This window comes from Lactuca virosa, chromosome 1 (assembly GCF_052849685.1).
Source record: "Lactuca virosa cultivar CGN04683 chromosome 1, Lactuca_virosa_CGN04683_v6, whole genome shotgun sequence".
Classification (NCBI taxonomy): domain Eukaryota; kingdom Viridiplantae; phylum Streptophyta; class Magnoliopsida; order Asterales; family Asteraceae; genus Lactuca; species Lactuca virosa.
In genome coordinates, this window is record NC_136426.1 from 130437038 (window position 1) to 130455293 (window position 18256).

Here is an 18256-nt window from a genome sequence, read left to right on the forward strand (position 1 = left end):
TAAGGAATGAAAAATCAAGGCGCTTTTGCTGGCTTCCATCTCCTATATCTCTTCTTTGACGCAACAGGAGGTAAAACAAAACAAAAGGAGAGTTGTGTGTGTTCGTCAATGGGCTTTATAGAAGACAGTGGGAACAATATGGAGAGGAGATCGATTGGAGGGTAAAGGCGGTGAGGAGCCGAAGACTTTTAGCTGCAGCTGAAGAATTCACCTGCTTATGAACGTTACTATTCATAAACTAATTTTCTTTTAATTGTATATATAATGGGGCTAGATAAAAACTACATTTGCCATTTTTTTTTGTAAATATATTTAAAACCACCATATTTTGGTAAATATTTTTTTAACATACTATCTTTAGTTACAAAACTCACATAACATTTGTCTTTTTGATTTTCATATCGTGTTGTGTCAACCAATTTAATTAAACGGGTTGAAATTACTAACCCAAACTCGTTTATTTGCATGTCGGATTCGTGTGGTGTCAAGAATTGTCACCCTAAACCTATACAAAGGAAACTGTATTATCAACTAATTACATTTGAAATAAGGCACCTTGAGAAAATAGATAAAACGTCATAAAATTTTTGTTTAAAGGTGTAATTTTGTCTTTTTTTTAGGTTTAATATCACAAAATGTCATATATATTAGATTTTTCTAAGGTTAAACCTCAATTTTTTTTAAATTTTCTATGAAGACCTTACATTTTCTATATATGTTCGAATTTGACATTTTTAGCAGGTTTACATGGAATATTCCGGTTTTAGACAACTTTTTTCCGTAAAACCCCTCAAATTTTTTTCCGAAAAACCTTCACCTTTTCTTTTTCCAAAAAAATTGTCAAATATGAGAGTTTTTTCCAAAAAAATAATAAAGTTAGAAGATTTATTAGAAGAAAATTGTTAAAAAAAAAAAAGATTATCGTAAAGCTGTTAAAATGTCCGTATCCAAAAAATAAAATAATAAGTTTTTAAATTTTTTTTTAAATATAATCCAAGAAAACTGTTTTATAATATTAAATCTTTTTTTTTTTCTTACATATTCCTGTCGAGACCTACGATGCATGCTAAAATCATGGTGTTGTAAACTCAAAGCAAAACACGGAACACAAGTGTTGGCAGTGGTGGGAGAGAAGAAAACACAACAATTCGAAGCAACCGGATCCCAAATCACTTGATTTTTCATAATTCAGCCCCATTAGAACCCTTGCGCGATCCATTTGCATAGTCTCATTCGTTATCTGGAGAACTTAGGGAACTGGATTATGTATTTTTCTCCTAAATTCCAGCGTTTAAGGTACAGTTCATTTGATTCATTTCAGGCGTCCCCAATTGCAATCCGGCGACCCGACCGGTCAGATCTAATGGTATCCATGCCTCCTAGTTGTCCCTTGTGTCGAGAGATCATAAAATTGAGGTCCTGTTAATGTTTCACGATTGAATTTATTTGATTTATCGTGCGATGAAACTCAAATTTGATATAAGGTTGCATGATCCGAGCTGCGGAGAGCGAAATTGAAGTTTACCTAATCGTAGGAAATTTTATCAATTGGTTTTAAGAGGTTATGCAGTTACATAAATGTATCCAATGTGCACATCAAGCGTACACGTCTCCGATTGAGGATTTTGAGTAATTGATCCATCAATGGTGATTTGGTTTGAAATTTTGAGGAAAAGGGCATAGAAGTTAGGGAGATTCAGTATTATGAAAAACGGGATGATAGAGATACAGTGCAGTGTCTGTCATTCCAAATTGGTATCCACGAAGGCTGTCTCAAGGGCTTATGATAGACACCGGAGCAAGATCTCCAAGAAACACAGGGCACTCAATGTTCTCTTGGTTGTTGGTGACTGTATGTTAGTTGGTTTACAGGTGAGTTCTCTTCATATGATAATCTATATCCCATATCTTGAAGTTGCATAAACTAATCACTGTATTACTCTTTCATCAATTCATCTTCTTGTTATAGCCAATATTGGTGTATATTTCCAAGGTGGATGGGAAGTTCAAGTTTAGCCCCATCAGTGTTAACTTCTTGACTGAAATTGCAAAGGTTATTTTTGCATTGGTTATGCTTCTAATCCAGGTAAATTGCTCTTTTTGATTGATTTTCCTCCTGAAAAAACCTTCTTATAGAACACAAATTGCTGAATATTGTTGATTTTCAGTCTAGAAATCAGAAGATAGGAGAAAAACCACTTCTTTCATTCTCCACTTTTATACAATCAGCCCGCAACAACATGCTTCTTGCTGTTCCAGCACTTCTTTATGCTATCAATAACTACTTAAAGTTCATCATGCAGGTTTTTTTTTATATGTTTGAAATAATAGCAATAATCAATAGCTTTATATCCAGATAACCTAAAGTTCATTGTGAGATTTTCTTTTGTAGCTCTATTTCAATCCAGCAACTGTAAAGATGCTGAGCAATCTGAAGGTAATTGTTACTCTAAACATATCTTTAACACTCTATATCCATTCATTGTTTCTCTTGTTTAATTCTATCAACTGAAATTTGCAGGTTTTGGTAATTGCAATTTTGTTAAAGATAATAATGAAGCGACAATTTTCCATTATTCAGGTTTGTTAAGAGATTCAAACTGTAAATATATCATAAAACATATGATATTAGTTTTTAGTACAAATGTTTTTTTTAGTGTGAGGCTCTTGCTCTGTTGCTTATTGGAATCAGCATAAATCAAATGCAAGCTTTACCTGAGGGAAGTAGTAGAATGGATGTGCCACTTGAAATGGGTGCATATATCTACACATTCATTTTTGTAAGTTGTATTTTTTTAGCATTATTTATCTAATTATATATATCTACAAAAAATTAATTAATTTAACTTCTGTAAAGGTGACTGTTCCTTCTTTGGCTTCTGTCTTCAATGAATATGCACTGAAAAGTCAATATGACACAAGCATATACCTTCAGGTGATCTCAATATTATATCAGTTAAAATTTCTTTATATTTTGTGTTGTAATTTTATATCCTTTATTGTTGGATTACAGAATTTGTTTTTGTATGGATATGGTGCTATATTCAATTTTCTTGGGATACTTGGAACAGTTGTTATCAAAGGTACTTACAATAAAATTAGTAAAGGGTAATTTAGTCTTTTAACAACAAAAGAATGGGAGTGAAAGCTTATGCAAAACAATTAATTTATTATTTTTTTAGGCCCTGAAAGCTTTGATATTTTGCATGGACATTCAAAAGCGACAATGCTTTTGATTATAAACAATGCAGGGCAAGGAATTTTATCCTCATTTTTCTTCAAATATGCAGGTAAAGTAAAATAAATAAATTATATTTCTTTCACAAAAACCCAAAATATAATTTATTTATTTTTTGTTTGTGTGATGCAGATACAATTTTAAAAAAATATTCATCAACTGTTGCAACAATCTTCACAGGCTTTGCATCTGCTGCTTTGTTTGGTCATACTTTGACTATAAATTTCATGCTAGGAATTTCTATTGTTTTCATTTCAATGCACCAGGTATGTGGATTCCGATGGAATTGGAATTGGAATTCAAGATTCCATTCCTTTCAAAAACATTCTACCAACTTTTGCTTCTTTTTCTACATTCAGTTCTTTTCCCCTATTTCAAAAGTTAAGGAAGAAGAAACCAGAGTGATGGAATTGGAACCTGTTAAAAGCAACAACAGGTACTATTAAGTTAACAATATTTAAAAATTATATTTAATTTCATCAAACATTTAATCTTATATATATACATATATATATATATATATATATATATATATATATATATATATATATATATATATATATATATATATAGGGGATAGGGAATATACATTACAGCCTCACCTAAGCTTAGGTACTAAACCTATAAAATATGTTGTTTTAGCTTAGTAAATATGCCCGATTTGGTTTTCACTTGATAAATATATCATCCTCGATAACATTTCTTTTCTCCATTATCATTTTTCCATCCCTAATTTCTTTCCTCCATTATCGTTTATTACTTCACCCCAGTGAACATTACTTTTTTCTGCTGTCACGAAGATCTAAGATAATCAATATTCTTGCTTCCTTATCAAAACTATTGCGTCGATCTTGAATCTACATCTTCAATTTTTAATCGTGAATCCCCTAACCGCAATCTTTATATAGTAAAACAACGTATTTTCATGAGGTTTAGTACCTAAGCTTAGGTGAGGCTGTAATGTATATTCACTTTTCCCATATATATATATATATATATATATATATATATATATATATATATATATATATATATATATATATCGATTTTTGAGAACTTATAAATAATCTGTGACAGGTCAAAAGACTCGAATTTCATTAATATAACAGCAGGTGCTAACGAGGAGGTGAAGATGCTTTTTTTTTAAATAAATAATTTTGAGTACTTATATATAAAATCTATAACACTTGTTTTTTAATTTTTTTCAGGCTAGTCATCGTGTAGATTCTGATGCAAGACAACCACTTCTTCCTACTTAAGTCAACAGTTGACTTTTGAAATGAAAGAAGATAATTTGAATAAAAATATGAGTTATTTTGGTTAGTAGATTATTGTTGATATAACTTATAAGTATAAGTTGTGTTTTTGAAGGTGAAAGAGAGATTAGATAGAGAAGAGAAGATGTAATTACCCAAACGTGAACAAAACAAAAATGTAATTACCCTAATAAGTAAATTTTCCTTCTTTTTTATTTTACCTTCTAATTTTGATTTGGTATAAAATTTAACCTACATGGTAAATATTTTTAAAACCACACCATTTGAATGAGACCTATAAGCTACCCTGATCGATCCACATAGATCTTAATTCTAATTATATAGCTCGTGTCTCATAAATCCTTCATTAAAAAACAGCTTCTCGCTATGAGTTTACATCTTACAAGGTTCAACTGTCATTTCCAATTTGTATTATGTTATCAATATACAAGATTAGGAATAAAACAATGTTCTCACTCTACCTAATGTAGACACATGCCTTGTCTATATTTAGAGTCAAAACAAACGTCTTTGATTTTCAGGTCAAAATGCAAATTCAAATCCTAAATGTTTGCTTTAATACATATACATATCTTTGAAGTTTACATACTTGATTTGGGATGCTATTTAGCAAGGAACTATTAGCATCCCCTATAAGTTGGCTATTACAGAAGGGAGTCTTAATATCCATTATCCATAACTTATATTCATAATATGCAACTATGGAAAACAATATCTTGACCGCTTTAATGCTTACAGGTAAGGAAAAGGTCTTGTTATGAAATTGATTGGGATTAGTTGAATGCATGTCAATTCACTTTCGAATAGGGAAATACACTTTATATTGAGCATTTAAACATTAAGAATCAGTGATTTTGTTCATGATTTAATGTGATGAATATACCAAGTTTACATAGATATTAGATGAATTGAAACTTGATAATATACATGTTGTAAACTAGTTAAAAACTAAAAATAATGTTTTATGTCAAATTTAAAGTTAGAAAGGAACAAATATATGTAAATTGATGATCATAGATTTTGATAGCTTCAGACAATGGGTTTAAAAAACAAAATTACTTCGATTAGCTTTAATTCATAACAAAAATGAGTTGGGACTTATGAAACGATATTGATAATGAGTCATTAAAACCAAATAATCAAGAAAATATATATATTTAACATGTGAAATAGACTTATCAGAATAATTACATTTTCGTTTTGTTCACATTTGGATAAATTTTTTTTGTACACATCTAGGTGACAAACTTGTTGGAAGTGTTCACATATGACTATTATGACCGTCTGCTACAGGCGGTCATAATGGTCATATATAAACACTTTCAACAAGTTTGTCACCTAGATGTGTACAAAAAAAATTATCCAAATATGAACAAAACGGAAAGGTAGTTACTCCGGTAAGTCTATTTCCCTAAAATTTATGACCCTTTTACATATTAATAACAACACGCTTCAAATTTGTTATTCATAATAACAACATACTTATTCTTTTACCAATAATATCAAACATGTAAAATCTTAAACTTGCAAATATTAAAAAATAAATAAATAAGTTGAGGTTGTATATGGTTAATATCATGGTTGTCAAAATCGCGATCCTAATCGTAGATCATAGGTATGAAAAACGAATCAGATCGTATTTTGGGTAGGATCGTAGGATCGAGATCCGATCCGATCCTACTTTTTTTTTTTTTGGAAATGAATTTTTTTTACCACTTTATGTCTTGTACCATTTACGAGTTTACTGTTTATCATTTTGTGTTGTAACTTATGAGTAATATTTTGAAGTTTTTAAAATTTTTGAATAAAAATTGAATGTTCGAAATATTTTTCATGTTTCAAAATTATAAATTAAAATTATGTTTTGTTTTGTGGAATCTTAGGATTTCGATCCCGATTTTAAAAACCCAAAAACGATTCTAGTTCGATTTAATATCCAAAAAAGTATAAATATAAGTAAAATTAGGTTGCTATTCCCGCGATTTGCCCAAATGAACACGATGAACAGAAACGTGAACAACACTAACAGCAGCAAATTGAACTCCGTCTTCTACGCACAGACCTATCACCCAATCCAAGCCGGTAGCATCGATGGCACCGACATTCTTCCTCACGATAACGCCGTCTACAGAGCTCTCCTGTGTTCTTCCGCCGGCCTCTGTATGCATCTTCCTCTTTTACTTGAAATTTCATCCTTAAATCTCTTCTTCACTCAACTCCTTAATCTCTTGCAGATGATCCGTTCGGCGATCCAAATGTCATCGGTGAAGATCCTTATTGCACCGTTTTCGTCGGCCACCTCTCTCAATTGACCACCGAAGATACTCTTCGTAAGGTTTGATTTTGCCCTAGCTATTATCACTCAATCCAAAATTCATCATGTAGTAGGTGTAGGTTAAACAATTGCAAAACCTGCTTATGAAATGTGCTTGTTTATCAATGATTTTTAATGACCTACCTTGTTGACAATTGTTCTGTTCATTTTCGTTGTTGGAAACTGAATTTCGATAAGCACGAAAATAGTTAGAAACAAAATCTTATCTTATCAGTCAATTAAAATATACACTGCCTGATCAGAGAACAAACGTCCTATTAGAAACAATCACACAGAGAATGCATGATAAGAACAGTGAGGATTTATTTGGCAACTTTTATGATCTACACAACTTCTATTGACTTTATCCGTACATAAGAACAAGATAGTAAGAACCAAATTTAAGTGTCATTCATACTGTCCAAATCAGTTGTTAGTAGAAGGATGAATCTCCATGCTTCAATGATCTTCCCCAATCTTGTTATTCATGTGAGATTTTGATACACCTGGGAGTATTGAATATTTTCTGTTTTTTTTCTTTGATAGGCTATGAGCAAATATGGCACAGTGAAGAACTTGCGATTGGTCAGACATATTGGTAACACATACAAGTTTCAACTAAGTGCCATGTAAGCTTCATAAGAGTTGTGCATATGTGTGATATTAGCTTCTTGTTTACAGTTACAGGTGCCTCTCAAGGTTATGCTTTTGTTGAATTCGAAAGTGAAAGAGAAATGCAAAGAGCATATGAGGTAACAATTAACATACTCATTGGATTCTGATTCATTACTTAAAACACAATACCACAAATAAACCTACAAAACAATGGAATCAAATCCACAATTGAAAGATCTTTTTTCTCGTTTTTTCATGTGCAGAAGGCGCATCATTCAGTTATTGATGATTCTGAAATCATAGTTGATTATAACAGGCAGCAACTAATGCCAGGGTGGATTCCAAGAAGATTAGGTCAGTAATCAGTTCATTTCTTGCTGCCCGAATTTAATTTACTGTATGTTATATAATAGTTTTAGTTCCTATTCTCTCAGGAGGAGGTCTTGGAGGTAAGAAAGAATCCGGGCAGCTTCGATTTGGGGGCAGAGAAAGACCTTTTCGTGCTCCATTGTATGCAATTCTCAACTATAACCTAATTGGTTGATAACTATAATAGTAATTCATTTCTTTATTTTATTTTTTTGTGCATAAAGGCGTCCGATTCCATTGGATGATTTGAAGAGGCTTGGGATTCCACCTCCCCCAGAAGGCCACTACATGTCAAGATTTGAGGTATGTTTTTCTCGATCTTTCAACTATATGAAAACATTATTTGATGATGATTGGAATTTGAAGGTTCCATCACCACCTCGAAAGAAAAGAACAAGTGTAAATAGAGATAGGGAAGAGAGGCATACAAAAAGTTCTAGTAGACATGAGAGAAAAAGATCGAGTAGTAGGGATCACATATATGAGGAAACCAAAGAGGGATATGGATCCAAGAAGAGGAGTAACTATAGCCATGAACATGAAAGAAGATCTAGTAGTCGAAACTATGAGTATGATGAAAGAGATTCACATAAACATGATAGATCATCAACATCAACATCAATAGGTTATGATGATGATCATCATCATCGATCTGATACGAGGCGTTCTCGTTCTGGTGATAGGGAACATCGGTCCCACAAGCGCCATAGACATGAGTAAGTTTTTTCTTTGAAAATGGAAGGTATGATTATGTGTGTTGATTCTTATTGTTTTCAACATGAGGAACATTGTACTTAGGCATTATCAAGATGTCATCTTTGATTGGGTGATTACGAAGTTATTGTTGGGTATTGTGATTGTTCTTCATTAGTAATAGTTACAAAACTACGTTATTATTAACTAGAAATTGTCTCTCCCCGTTTTGTGGGGAACACAGATTCGTGGGGAACACAGACGAGGTTTTGCTTATTATGTTATACAAAATGAAAGTGTTACTATTCATCATTGACAAAATTGCAAAAATGGTCCTTGTTGTATGCAATTTTTTGGGGTTTAGTCCAAACCCCGAGTTTTTTGGATTCATCGTCCTTTTGGAGTGGTTTGTATGTGGAATTGGTCCTCAGACTCAACTTCCGTTAAGTTGTTGCTGTTAACCCCCTCATATGCCTCCCACATGAGGGTATATTTGTCTTTTCACTTCTAAGGGACTATTTTTGCACCTGAAAAAAATATATCCCCCTTTTTAAAAAAAATTAATACCTATTTATTTATTCTAATAATTAAAAAATAAAAGATCTCTCTCTCTCTCTCTCTCTCTCTCTCTCTCTCTCTCGTATTTGAGAGTGTTTACTGTGTTAACACAAATACACAAATCCACGACAATCCTCCTGCCCCAAATCCACCACAATGTCTTGAACTTGAAACCCACCTTCAATCTCTACTCACCGGAGCATTCTTTGGAGCTGGAGGAGACGACATCAACTCCATCACAAATCTCATGTAACCTCTGCAAAACCCATCTTCCCACATCAACATCATGCAAGAAACCATGGCTAACCGATAAAGAAAAATCAGAGATGAAATCAAAAGCTATCTAACCAAAACAAGAAATCAGAAGCCTAAACTGATTATTAACCACATATATAAACCAAAAATCAGAAGTTTAAATTGAATTAATTCACACAGGGTAAAGAAATTATAGTCTCATGTAATCTTAAAATTTAGGTACAAGAAATTAAGTTGAAATCATTAGGTCAGGTACAATATAAATCATTCATATATATTCAAGGTCATCAGGAGCAAACTAAATCAGATTTTCAAGATTTTTAAATCCACATAAAAATCGAACCTAACTGAAGAAGCCGATGATTGCTATAGGTTTCAGATGTTAAGGTTTATAAACTCACTTGATTGGTCTCCTGGGTAGTCATCGTTTCAGTCATAGAGGTGGGCGGTGGTGGTCCTCATTCCAGTCTCGATGCTTCCTCCATAACCGCTGAGCATACTGGCTCGATTCGACAAATTGATTATCGAGGTACACACAATCAAATTTTGAGATCTGGGTTCAATACACATTGAAAAAAACACACTAAAAAATAATGATGAATAACACACAGAGAAAAAAGTCAGGATTTGGTTTGGTATATGCGCCGACGATGATGGTGGTAAACCCAGTTGAAGAACGGTTCGATTTGGCTTTCTGGGTTTTGAAAATGAGGTTTCTAGGTTCGATTTTGGTTTATGGGTTTCGGCCATGGATATGTTTGCTTCAGATGTTTGTAGATTTTGTATCGGTTTTAAAAGCAAGTTCATTGCATAGTTCTTTACTTGAAAAAATGGTGGAAAAACAAACAGATCAACCATTGGCGTAAGAACCAGAATCGGAGGTGAGAAAGATGATGGAAGAAGTGGAGATGGTGTCTGAATCAATGAAGCAATTAAGAAAGGCCTCGATCCAATTTTAACTTTTTCAGTTAAACATTGTTCATTTGTCCATCCAGAGAGAGAGAGAGAGAGAGAGAGAGAGAGAGAGAGAGAGAGAGAGAGAGAGAGAGAGAGAGAGAGAGACCTCTTTTATTTTTTAATTATTAAAATAAATAAATAGGTATTAATTTTTTTTTTAAAAAATGGGGATATATTTTTTTCAGGTGCAAAAATGGTCCATTAGAAGTGAAAAGACAAATATACCCTCATGTAGGAGGCACATGAGGGGGTTAACAACAACAACTTAACGGAAGTTAAGTCCGGGGACCAATTCTACATACAAACCACTCCAAAAGGACCATGAATTCAAAAAACTCGGAGTTTGGACTAAAACCCCAAAAATTTGCATACCACAGGGACTATTTTTGCAATTTTGTCTTCTTCATTTTATCATTTATGTGCATGGTTTCTGAGGGGACCAAACTTGCCGACATATAAAAGTCTAGGGATCATGCAAATATGGCAATATACAAAAGTTGAAGGGGGTGGAAATTGCCGCTATACAAATTTGCACGAGGGGGGAGGGGGAGTAAAAGTGATATTCTACAAATTAAAGGTGTGGAAAGTGTCATTCTACAAAGTAAGGAGGTGGAACATGCCATTCTACAAAGTGAGGGGTGGAAATTGCCAATATATTCAAGTCTAGGGATCAAATCTCTCAAAATAAGAAAGGTTTATGGCTAAAGTATGAAAAAAGAAAGGCGATTTGTGGCCAAAATATAATATAAAGAAATTGTGGCCAAATTATAAAAACATAAAAGTTTACTATTCATAAGGATAAGGAAGTTGGTTTTTATTATATATAATAATTTTCACTAGAAATCATAAACACATGATAGCATTTTAACTTTTAACAAAAGTAATCAATTAAACATATACGACATAATTTTTGTATTTAAATATTGTTAATGTTAATTTGCTTTCGGTTTTTATATAAAAAACCAAACCGAGCAAAAAAAATAATTGTTTTTTTTGTTCGATTTGATTTTTTGCTTTCCTCTATCTGTTATATTTCATATATTTCATTGCATACTCAAAACTAATTACGTGGGCATTATTCGCCACTTTTCCAAAATTTTAGTACTTCAAACAACAATATGTGCACGTAACCTTTAAAAAGTTAGAGGGCCCAATAAGAATAAAATTGTTTGGTTATCCTTATAATACAAGCAAGATTTTCCATTCTTTTGACCTGGTATTATTCGTTTGTTCAAAACACGAACTTTTAGATGTTAAAGAAAATGAATTGTTATTTGTTGAAGATGGAGGTGACCTACATCGATCAAATCATTAAAAACGACTAACACAATGATTACAAGATGGCTTTGCCAATTTTAGGGGATCAACTTTTTGAGTTTAAGTTATACAAGCAAGTGAGAAACCCATCATTCTTACGTAAACACAAAAGTTTATAACGACGAAAATGTCACTTCTATTTTACCCTAATTCATATATTCTTTACCACTAATCATTAGTTGTTTTTTTTCCATTTCCTGAAAGTACACCATCTTCATTTTCTTTTCTTTTCAACTTGATAACATGAATAAAATAATTACTTTTTCCCTTTCCTTTCATTTACCCTTTCTCTAAAAACAAACCATGTGAGAGCATGTGTTAGTATAATGAATAGTGTTGAACCAGATATGATGTAATTTGACAAGTTGCTAAATTAGTGTCTTCGTTAGAGATGAATTTTTCTAGTTTTTATGCCAAATAAGTGTTTGAATGAAGGGGACCTTAGACGAGAGGTATTGTAACTTAAAACACAATGGAGTAATAAATTATCGTATGTATTGGCACCAAGAAAGAAAGCTTTACAAAATAAGGGGCGTTAACCATTAAAAAAAGAATATGACGCCATAAAGAAGTACAATGCAAGATTTGTAGTAAAAGGCTAACAATAGAAGAGAACAAAATCCTTTCTCCACTAGTAAAGATGATTATAATCAAGTAAGTCTTGAGCATTGTGGCTATAAAAGATTTGTATTCGAAACAAATAGATGACAAGACAACTTTCTTACAAGGTAATTGTTATGATCCCACATCGGCCGAAAGTACTATAAGTTGGTGGCTTATAAGTTTAGGTGTCCCCTCCTCCTACAAGCTGGCTTTTGGGAGTGAGTTCTACACTTGGGCTTATGACATGATGCGGGCCTAGTATGGGATGGGTCCGTATCAATTGGTATTAGAGCCGTCCCCATCTTTCGAGGTGCCAACACTTGGAGTGGTGGCCTACGGAGTGGTGGCTTGGAACCGAAAAGAGGGGTGCCAACCGTGACCAACATAGCCGTGACCAACAATGACTCGAAGTGGTGGCTTGGACCAAAAGGGGGTGCCAACCGTGACCAACGAGGACGTTGGCTCTTCAAAGCGTGGGGTATTGTTATGATTTTACATCGGCCGAAAGTACTATAAGTTGGTGGCTTATAAGTCTAGGTGTCCCCTCCTCCTACAAGCTGGCTTTTGGGAGTGAGTTCTACACTTGGGCTTATGACATGATACGGGCCTAGTATGGGATGGGTCTGTATCAGTAATATTGATGAATACATATATATGTCACACCTTAAGGGATTTTGATATCTTGAAAACATAATTGTTGTGCAAATTAAAGAAACATCTTTATGGATTGAAGCAAACATCAAGACAATAATACTTGAAGTTTGACATGTTTACCGTAGAGAAATGGATAAACGAGATGTAAATGAGTCATTGTTTCTACCTACATAAATTTAGTTCTCGTTATATTAAAATGTTTTTATACGTTTGTACAGGGATCATACTTGAAGGGATCATACTTGAAGGAAATAAATAGATTAAAGAGGTATTTTTATCCGGATTTTAAGATGAAATATTTTGGTGATGTGAGACATACTTGCAACATATGCATAATAATAGATAGAGCATGATGTACTTTAAAACTATCACATGATCATATTTACATTACAAAAGTTTTAGAGAAATTCGATATGAAGGATGCAAAAGTTGAAATTACAACTTTGGAAAGTTACATGAAACTTACAAAGAAATAAACACCATAAACATAGAAGACACTGAAGTGATGGATAATGTTCATTATGCATTATCAATGGATTATATTTATGTACTATACGAGAGTTGTTAGCTAATTTATGTCAAATCTAGAAAAAGAGCAATATGAAGCAGTGTTGTAAAACTCAACCTACTCAGACGAGTACTTGGACTCGACCTTTGAGGCGAGTTAAGCCAACTCATCCAAATAACTTGAATATCGGTAAAACTCGGACCAAGTTACTCAATTCGGGAGAGTACTCGACCAAACTCGGCCAACTCGGTCAAACTCGACCAACTCGGTCAAAGGGTCAAAATTGTCTTAAAAAAAGAAAAAAAAATTAAGAATTTCAAAATTAATATGTATAATACACTTAATGATTTATTATTTAACACACACATGTGATTATTATTATATATATATATATATATATATATATATATATATATATATATATATATATATATATTAAATTTTAAGTAATTATTCACGAAGTGAGACCATTATGTGTATTTTTAGTTTTTTTGTATTCACATGTATCTAATTGTGTTATATATTTCAATCAACTTATGATTTTAACTTATGATTTTGACATATATAATTTCCCTAAAAGTATTTCTACATGAATTACCGAATCCGAATACTTCTCGAGTACTCCCGAGTACTCGTTACTCGGCAGTCGGCCGAACAAGTACCGAATAACGAGTTCTACAACTTTGATATGAAGTTTCCAGGTGGTAGTAATGCTGCTTGAAAAGGACATTCGAGGTCACCCTATGCTATAGACGAAAACCGATTATCCTAGAAAGATTTATGCAAATTTAATTCTTGCTCATACTTAATAAGATCACTAAGAGTTATGCGTACACACTTAGGGGAACAATGGTTAGTTAAGTGTCTAGACTCCATAAGAGTGTAGCCTTTTCAACTACAAAAATGAAATGTGTGGCATTCCAGAAGAAAGCACGGAAATTATGTCGTTAAAGAGCTTCCTAGGCATGAAACAAGAATACAATCCTTTATTTTAACATTTAATGTGTGGTTCATCTTGCAAGCAATCCAATGTTTCATGGACGATACACATTCAAATGAGATATCATTTTATCATATGACTAATATTTGATGCTATGTTATCATCAATAAAGATCCTTGGTATGAAAAATCTAAGAAATATGTTTTCTAAGGTGATGACAACAAGAAGTTGAAGATTTGCATATCATAAAATGGTCTTTTAGATGATTGATGAGAAGGCAAAGGACTAGGCTCATGAGATTGTGTGGTTTCAATTTACAAGATTGACATGATTTGGAAGGTAGTTAGTTTGGTGATGTCACACTCCCGAACCAGACGGCGGAAACGTCCGAGGGCTCGTGTGACTTAAATTGAAATATCATCACAATGAATATACATGAATCATAACATAAACATCACCATGCATTAATACATTACAACTGACCTTGTTCACATCAAGTACATTGTTTACATTACAACATCACAGAACATAAATTGTTTAACGGTTGACATTTCACAAAAGAAATTTCAGAAACACGCTTGATGATTCTTCATTCTAACGGTTACCTGAGAATACAAGTTATTTTGAAAACGGTCAACATATATAATGTTGGTGAGTTCATAAGCATGTTTGATATAAAAATAGTTTGTATTGTTTGTAAAACCCAGAAAATCCGATATTTTCTGTAACAAAAACTGTTTACGAAAAAGATGTGATGATCTCATAAGTGTATATGTATGTGATTTCAAAACATGTAAAAGTGAATGTTCTTCATAATTGTTCTTTGTATTGTAATTGTTGTATGTAGAAGTGAATAATGTCGTTTCCCCGAAAAACCCGATGTTTTTCAATTTACATAAAATGACACTTTTAGTCCCTTTATTTATAAAAAATGACACTTTTAGTCCCTTTTGATGAAAGTTGACATTTTTGGTCCTTAAACCATTTTTCTTGACATTTTCGGAGCAAACTTAATTTAAATAATAATTTCAGCCCAAAACTATAGTATTTGCCATTTCCAGCCCTTATTTGTAAAAAGTTTACACTTTTGGCCCAAATTCCGTAAGTTTTACAATTTTGACCCCAAAATCCAAAACTTTGCATTTTTAGTCAAATTTTTGCATCAAAGTCATTTTCAGCCCCTGAAATAGTTTATTTACGTTTTAGACTCATACTTTGATAAATTTACAACTTCAGCCCCCAAAACTCTTCATTTTTCGCAATTTTGGGCCCAAAAACCCATGAGGCCCAAATGTAAGCCCAATAAGCTATAATTTATGTTTTGACCCCTTGAGAAGTGTTATTTTCATAAAAGTCAGACTTTTATGTAAAGAATACTATTTTATCCTTATAAAACCGAAAATATCATATTTTACCCAAATCTTTGTTATTTTTGCAAAAATGGCACTTATAAAGATTTTTGGCTTTGTTTTCACTTCTTAAGCCTAAAGACTTTTAGATCTTTGAAGTATGTTGTCTTATTATGTTTTTGTTTATGAATCCTTCACAGCTTGGCTATAGATCTCTTGATATAACATGTATTAACACATTTTTTCACAACATAGATAAAAGAAATCACATATAACATGCAAACACACATAGATCAACACATAACACTTGTATTCTCCCCCCAAAAACAAGTAAAAACCGAAAACAAGAGGGTATGAACTCACCTTGGGTTTGTGGTTTCGGTTTTGAAGAAGAATGGAAGAAGGTGATGTGGTTTTCGGCCTTAGACACTTCCTAGAAGAGAACTTTCGAACTTTGAGGTTTTCTATGAAGTATGATCACCAAATGAAGTCATATAAGGAGTTGTTCTTAGCTTAAGAATGGAAACCAAGACTTATGTATAACAATAACTTACCAATGACGGTGATATAAGTGAAAGATCTTCTTGGAGCCACACTAATTTTCGAGATTTTGAGGGAGGTAAGAAGATGTTCTTGAAAGGTTTGAGAGAGTTTGAAATGAAGTTGAAGGTGGTGAGGGTGTGTGTGTTCGGCCGAGGGTAGAAAAGAAGAGGGAAGAAGAGAGAGAGTGAAGTGATAGATGCATGGGGATGTGAGAATGGTGCATTGATATCCCACATATAATTTTGAGGTGTCACCCCCCCCCCCCCCCTTAATCACCTATTAATCTCATTTCTCTTTTTTTTTAATCTTGGGCTAGGAGGAAGGAGGTAAATTAATTTGGCCCACTTCTTATCTTGGTTCGAAATTATGAGGTTCATAAAGAAGTTTTCGACCCATTGGGCCTTTAGGGTAGTTCACGGCCCAATTTTGTATAAAAGAGTGGATTTATGGTCCATGAAAGCTAATTGAATCAATTATGGCCCAAAAAGGCCCATTAAGGTAAACCAATTCATTTTGGATCCATTATGGCCCAAAATGTTAAGTTTCATGAAAGTGGGTCCAATTAGAGCCCATTTAAGGGTTCTAGGCCAAAAATAGTTAAATTGGAGACTTATTGGTCCATTAGGCCCAATAAGGGAATGCTAGTCCATAATGGACTTAAACCGGGATTTTTAGGGTTTCCAATCTTTCGTTGACCATTTGGAGTGTTTGTATTGAGCTTTGTTCTTTCATTTGGATTTTTAATGGAAGTTTGTGGTCATTGTATATTCTCAAATCATGTTTTCAAGTCAGGGTTACAATTGTTGTCATTGATAATGCTTACATAAGGATAGAGTTTCCTAGCCAAATTTGCTAGTTATGACAGTTGATAAGCCTTTAAGTGGGAGATTATTGTTTTTTCAGAGTGCGGCGGTTGCTCGTGGGATATGTTCTTCGCAACAATGATCGAGAGTTGTGCATGTCTCTAGTTCGTCTGAATTTCTCTCTTTCTTTCTCTCTCTCCCTCTCTCTCTCTCTCTCTATATATATATATATACACACACACACACACACATATGATATCGTGTACTTGAAAACCATATAATGAAAATCAATAACAAACATTTTCTAATTCGCCTGTAAACGTAGCATGATTAGGTTAATCCTATGAAACACGTAAATTTGTGTGTTCCTTTTATTTCCTTTCATCTTAAAAAGGATTTTTTTGTGTGTGTCAATCATAAACCTAAAGAGATATTTCCTTATAAGCTAGAGAATTTGTAACACCCGGTTTTGAAAGTGTTCGACTGTATCTTCGGAGGCCAATGGTATAAGCGTAATATGTCGATTTGATCTTTTATGGGTCTGGGGTTTTATTCGGAAGGTTTTAAGGTTTGGGGTGTAGCTTGGAGCGTAGGGCTTCATGCCACCTTTTCGTGGATATAAAGTTCGTCGGAAACAGATTTAGAACGAAGAAGTTATAGTACTTTGAAGTTGTTGGCAGAATTGGTCCCTGAATGGAAAAGTTTGCATTTCAGCCCATGCATGCAAGGTGGCAGCCTGGTGATGTACGCCCAACTTAGTTCTGGATAATGAAACGCGGATGTTGAAGACGTACGCCCAGCGTACGGGGATTACGCCCAGCGTACGTCCATGATCTCCAAAACCCTAATTTTTAGGGTTGGCTCACTATTTAAGCACCTTAAGTCCGAGGGGGGGGGGGGGGGGTGCGCCTCCCTTTCATTCTCAGAGCCTTAAACCCTAAATTCGAGTGGTAGCTTCATCCAAGAGTGTTGTGAGCTTTGTGGGTGGTTTTTGGTGCATTTCAAGAAGTTGGAACTTGTTGCAAAGATGGGAATCAAGGAGGAGCTTATGGATCTGGCATTTGGGACTCATTCTCAGCTTGATGAAGGTATAAAGCTTTGATCTTGATCTTTCATTTCTTAGATCTACCATTGTGAGTTTTAGTTCATTTTGGTCCCAAGGATGGAGCTTTGTGGTTGAAATCCGATTCTTAGGCTTTGAGTTGCCACTCTCAGTGTTAAATGAGTCCTTAAGGCAGAAAGTTGCCATCTTGGAAGCCTTAA

The 18256-nt window shown here is 33.5% G+C and overlaps 2 protein-coding genes across 2 annotated transcripts; both read left to right on the forward strand.

The window, feature by feature from the left end:
- Window positions 1-1047: 1047 nt before the first annotated feature.
- Window positions 1048-4713, forward strand: LOC145158106 (CMP-sialic acid transporter 2-like). The gene is made up of 14 exons (XM_079077050.1): window positions 1048-1296; window positions 1485-1872; window positions 1970-2086; window positions 2169-2303; window positions 2393-2437; window positions 2522-2581; window positions 2658-2780; window positions 2858-2935; window positions 3014-3083; window positions 3183-3290; window positions 3371-3504; window positions 3598-3674; window positions 4316-4364; window positions 4447-4713. Exons 2-14 carry the CDS (start codon window positions 1705-1707, stop codon window positions 4495-4497), a joined length of 1215 nt encoding a protein of 404 aa, XP_078933176.1. The 5' UTR covers window positions 1048-1296; window positions 1485-1704; the 3' UTR covers window positions 4498-4713.
- A 1790-nt stretch (window positions 4714-6503) lies between these two features.
- On the forward strand, window positions 6504-8815 carry LOC145106617 (RNA-binding (RRM/RBD/RNP motifs) family protein). Its single transcript, XM_079043580.1, has 8 exons — window positions 6504-6675; window positions 6750-6850; window positions 7376-7427; window positions 7511-7581; window positions 7708-7798; window positions 7879-7954; window positions 8038-8116; window positions 8180-8815. Exons 1-8 carry the CDS (start codon window positions 6507-6509, stop codon window positions 8531-8533), a joined length of 993 nt encoding a protein of 330 aa, XP_078899706.1. The 5' UTR covers window positions 6504-6506; the 3' UTR covers window positions 8534-8815.
- The last annotated feature ends 9441 nt before the right edge of the window (window positions 8816-18256 follow it).